Source organism: Mustela lutreola, chromosome 16 (assembly GCF_030435805.1).
Source record: "Mustela lutreola isolate mMusLut2 chromosome 16, mMusLut2.pri, whole genome shotgun sequence".
In the NCBI taxonomy this organism is placed as follows: Eukaryota; Metazoa; Chordata; class Mammalia; order Carnivora; family Mustelidae; genus Mustela; species Mustela lutreola.
In genome coordinates this window covers 52,454,748-52,459,493 of record NC_081305.1, presented here as the reverse complement: position 1 = coordinate 52,459,493, position 4,746 = coordinate 52,454,748, and the positions used below count along the sequence as shown (strand labels likewise).

At 39.0% G+C, this 4,746-nt stretch overlaps 1 protein-coding gene across 1 annotated transcript; it reads right to left on the bottom strand.

Moving 5' to 3' along the window:
- Positions 1-237: 237 nt before the first annotated feature.
- LOC131817697 (zinc finger protein OZF-like) lies at positions 238-1,905 on the bottom strand. The gene has a single exon (XM_059151228.1). The coding sequence runs from the start codon at positions 1,903-1,905 to the stop codon at positions 238-240; it is 1,668 nt and encodes a 555-aa protein (XP_059007211.1).
- Positions 1,906-4,746: the final 2,841 nt, after the last annotated feature.

Below are 4,746 nucleotides of genomic sequence, written 5' to 3'. Positions count from 1 at the left end.
CCAGTATGAATTCTGTGATGTCGAGTAAGGGTCCTGCTGTCAACAAAGGTCTTGCCACATTCCTGACATTGGTAATGTTTCTCTCCAGTGTTAATTCTGTGATGTCGAATTAAGGGGTGACCTGTGGTTAAAGGCCTTGCCACATTCTTGACATTGGTGAGGTTTTTCTCCAATATGAATTCTCTGATGTTGAGTAAGGCTTGAGCTTCAGTTAATAGCCTTCCCACATTCTTAATATTAATAGCGTTTTGCTTTAGTATGAGTTCTGTTATGTCGAGTGAGGTGTGAGTGCACGTTAAAGGCCTTGCCACATTCTTGACATTGGTAAGGTTTCTCTCCAGTATGAATTCTGTGATGTCGAACAAGGGCACCACTGTCAATAAAGGCCTTACCACATTCTTGACATTGGTAACGTTTCTCTCCAGTGTGACTTCTGTGATGTCGAATAAAGGGTGACCTGTGGTTAAAGGCTTTGCCACATTCTAGACATTGGTAAGGTTTTTTTCCAATATGAATTCTCTGATGTTGAGTAAGCCTTGAGCTCCCATTAATGGCCGTCCCACATTCTTGATATTTATAGCGTTTTGCTCTAGCATGAGTTCTGCTGTGTCGACTGAGGTGTGAATTATTCTTAAAGGTCTTGCCACATTCTTGACACCGGTAAGGTTTTTCCCCAATATGAATTCTCTGATGTTGAGTAAGCCTTGAGCTCCCATTAATGGCCTTCCCACATTCTTGATATTTATAGCATTTTGCTCTAGCATGAGTTCTGCTGTGTCGACTGAGGTGTGAATTATGCTTAAAAGTCTTGCCACATTCTTGACACTGGTAAGGTTTTTCTCCACTATGAATTCTGTGATGTTCAGTAAGTTTTGAGTGTGATTTAAAGACTTTGGCACTTTCATTACACTTGTAATTTTCCTCTCCAGTACAGATCTGCAAATGTCCATTTATTGATGAACAGTCCTTAAAGGTTTGACCACCTTCTTCACATTTGTATACTTTTCCTCTAGTACGCATTCGCTGATGTTGAGACAGTGTTGATTGGCAGTCAAAGGATTTACCACATTCCTTAAAGATGTAGGTTTCCATTCCCCTAGGAACTATGTCATTTCTTTTTAGACTTACTGACCGAGTAAACATGGTCCCTTGTTTATTTGGACTGAATGCATTTTTTCCCTCGTGAATTCTCTGATGATCACCAACACTGGAGGACTGGTTACAAGATTTCCCACATTCATTATCTTTATGAGGATTGTCTCCCAAAAGTACACTGTTATGTATACTCAGGTTAGAGTTTGAATGAAAGCCTTCCCCATATTTATCACATTCATGATGGTTCTCTTCAAACCTAGCCCTGAGACATCTGTGAACACTGGAGCCCTGGTTCAATGTTTTCTGAGATTCAGTGCATTGAGCAATTCTGACTCCAGTGGAAACCCTCTGGTCATTCTGCAGGGTGGACTCCTCGGTGAAACCTGTCTCGTATGGATCCCACTGAGCACTTTCTTCTTCATTTCTAAATCTCTGATGATCAGAAATACTTGACTGAAAGTTCAGGCCAATCTTATCTTCCAAATGGCTCAAAGTATTTTCAGCTTGGGCGATGTTACTTTCCAGATGTTCCGAACAGTCTGTCCACAAATCGCTATGATTGAATATTTGATTGGAGCTTGTGCTGAAAGAAACACACTGCTCTGCAGAAACAGTTGACTTAAAAAGGGATGTTTTCCACAGCACTTTATTTCCTTCACCATTTGGGGCAGTGAGATTCTCATTAAGGGCAATTGCCTTGGTTTGCATATATCGTCCGGGATTTCTCTGATGCCCTTTACTCTCCCCATCACTGTCCCAGTCTGTGCTTAAGTGTAAAATCTCAACAGCACTATGTTTGTATCTGTGCATTGATACTTTCTGGAAAGAACCTTCTGTGCTCCGCTTTAGCAGAAAACTCTGAGTATCATGTGAAGATAGAGCTGAAAGATACCAAATAAAAGTTAAACCATTACACTTACTACATTCAGAAGAATATACTGATGACTGCTAATATAAAAGCATCAAGTCAATCAGACAATGTCAGAAAAATGGTTGAGAAGGAGTCATCAGGACTTCATTTCTCCATGGACACATAACATGGCACAGAACGTACTGAGCAAAGAGTCTAATAGAGAATTCTGCAGTATGGTCATGGTGTAGCACAAATCACTTTCCTGTATCTCTAACAATCAGAAAAAGGGTCACATGAGATCAAAACTAGCAGAACAATGGATACTGAAACATAAAACTGAACTGAACCAAATAGAGTGCAGTGAAAAATAGGAAGGTATCAACCACAGGATGAGCTGTTTGTCAGAAAAGATGAACACTGGCAGACCAAGAAGTAAATTAAGAATAACAGAGAAAAAAACTGACTAAAATGACTGGTGAAGAAGTGAAAGCAGACACAGTTTAACTGACTGTAGGAATCAAAGTAATTATAAGAGGCAACAATGGATAATCATTGCCCACAAATTGATACTAAAAAACAAGTATACATTTCAAAAAAAGGTATAACCAATTTCCACTCCCTCTTTCAGAAAAGTCAAAAAAATCTCAACTGATCTGCAACCATGAAGCCGAATGAAAGAGGAATAAAGGAAAAAATCCAACAAACAAAAATTGTGTGCCAGATGAATTCACTGGATATTCAAACAGACACTGAAGGAGAAAGGACTGCAAATCTCCTCAAACATTTCCAAGGAGTGATGATCAGGGAAACTAGCAGAACACTCTCTCTGTGGCACCAGCATTACCAGCTCATGCAAGCCAGACAAAGACACTACAAAGTTTACAAACTACTGCCTGTGAGGAATATTCATTCAAAGCCCACAATAAATAGCAATCTGAATCAACAGCACATTTTCCCTTTTTACAAAAGATCACCAAGTGGGAAACAGTCCAGGAATTAAGGGCCCTCCAACATATAGAAAACCGTAAATTGAAGACTTCACAATAACAGAATGAAGATAAAAAATGACATGATTGGTGTGCCTGGGTGGCTCAGTGGGCTAAGGCCTCTACCTCTGGCTCAGTTCATGATCCCGGGGTCCTGGGATCAAGCCCTGCATCTGGCTTTCTGCTCAGCAGGAAGCCTGCTTCCTCCTCTCTCTGCCTACTTGTGATCTCTGTCATTTAAATAAATAAACTCTTTAAAAAAAAAAGACATGATCATATTAAGTGAGGCAGAATACAAATATGGGCACACTGGACATGTCATGTTATAAACAAAGCAGAGAAAGAAGGAAACCTATTCAACCTTATGAACGCCACAGATGTATGAAAAGCTGCAAATTAACCTATTCAGTAGGGACAGTCTGCAAGCTTCTCCTTTATGATCAGCAGGTAATGAAGTGACCCCACCACTGCCCCTGAGTATAGTACTGGACACTCTGGCCAGAACAATTATGCAACCAAAAATAGAGTAAAGGAATATAAACTGAAGAAGAAACAGTAAAACTCTCTCTGTTCACACATGACATGATTATAGACCCTAAAAATCGGGCCGATTAAGTGTCTGCCTTGGGCTCAGGTCATGATCAGGGTCCTGGGATCAGGACCTGGGATGGAGCCCCACATAGGGCGCTCAGCTCGCTGGGGAGCCTGCTTCCTCCTCTCTACCTGCCTCTCTGCCTACGTGTGATGTCTGTCTGTCAAATAAATAAATAAAATCGTAAAAGAAAATCCCTAAAAATCATCATTTTAATTTTATTTACTGTTTTGGTCATTTTTTGTATTGTTTATTTCTGCCAGTTTTTCCATTTCCCAATTTCTTCATGTTATACAATACAAAGTTAAGAAAAATGTTGTAAAAAAAAAAAACAACTTAATTTCCACCAGAAGAACTAAAAAAGGAAGAAACTAGGATGAAAGTAGAGAAACAAAATAAAGAAAAATCTGAAATAAATAAAATACAAGATGAACACTAATGGAACACAGAAAATAATGCCCCTTTCAATCAATAAAATAAATAAAACTGGCAATGTGTAAACTCCATAAACCAATATAATAATTAATGGGTTAATTTATGAAGAAAAAAAAACAACTAGAGAATTCCTAAAAATGGACAAATTATAAAGACTTATTTACTAAACAAGAACCAAAGAAAAGGGAAATCTCCTTAGATCAATAGAAAGTATGAACGTTGAATTTGGAATCAATACTCTACCAGCACAGAAAAGCCCAAGACCTAGGAATTTTGCTATTATTGATGGGGTCAATGAGTTTCCTAAATAAATCCTGTGATGCATGATTGTTCTCCCTCCGGTTTTGTTCAGACTCTGTATTTTTATATTTTCCCTTCCATATGACAAAGTCATTCTTCTGCTTCCAGCATACCCTTACATCAAACCTGTTTCTATTCTCGCTTACTGCATTGTTCATCTATGTCTGATTTTTATAATTTTTTTAAAAAATATTTCCTTTATTTATTTGACAGAGAGTTCACAAGTAAGCAGAGAAGCAGGCAGAGAGAGAGGGGGAAGCAGGCTCCCTGCTGAGCAATGAGCCTGATGTGGGGCTCGATCCCAGGACCCTGAGATCAAGATCTCAGCAGAAATCAGGAGTCAGTGGCTTCCCCAAGTGAGCCACCAAGCACCCAATTATTTTTTTAACTCTTACCTCTGTGGTAAAGTTCTCACTATCCTTTTCTCAACCTTTTGAATATCCGTCTGATTGTTGACTTAAATTCTACGGTTACTACTATCTGTT

Bases quoted from the DNA above. Each gene is read 5' to 3' on its own strand.
- LOC131817697 (XM_059151228.1), bottom strand. From the start codon at position 1,905: ATGCACAGATACAAACATAGTGCTGTTGAGATTTTACACTTAAGCACA.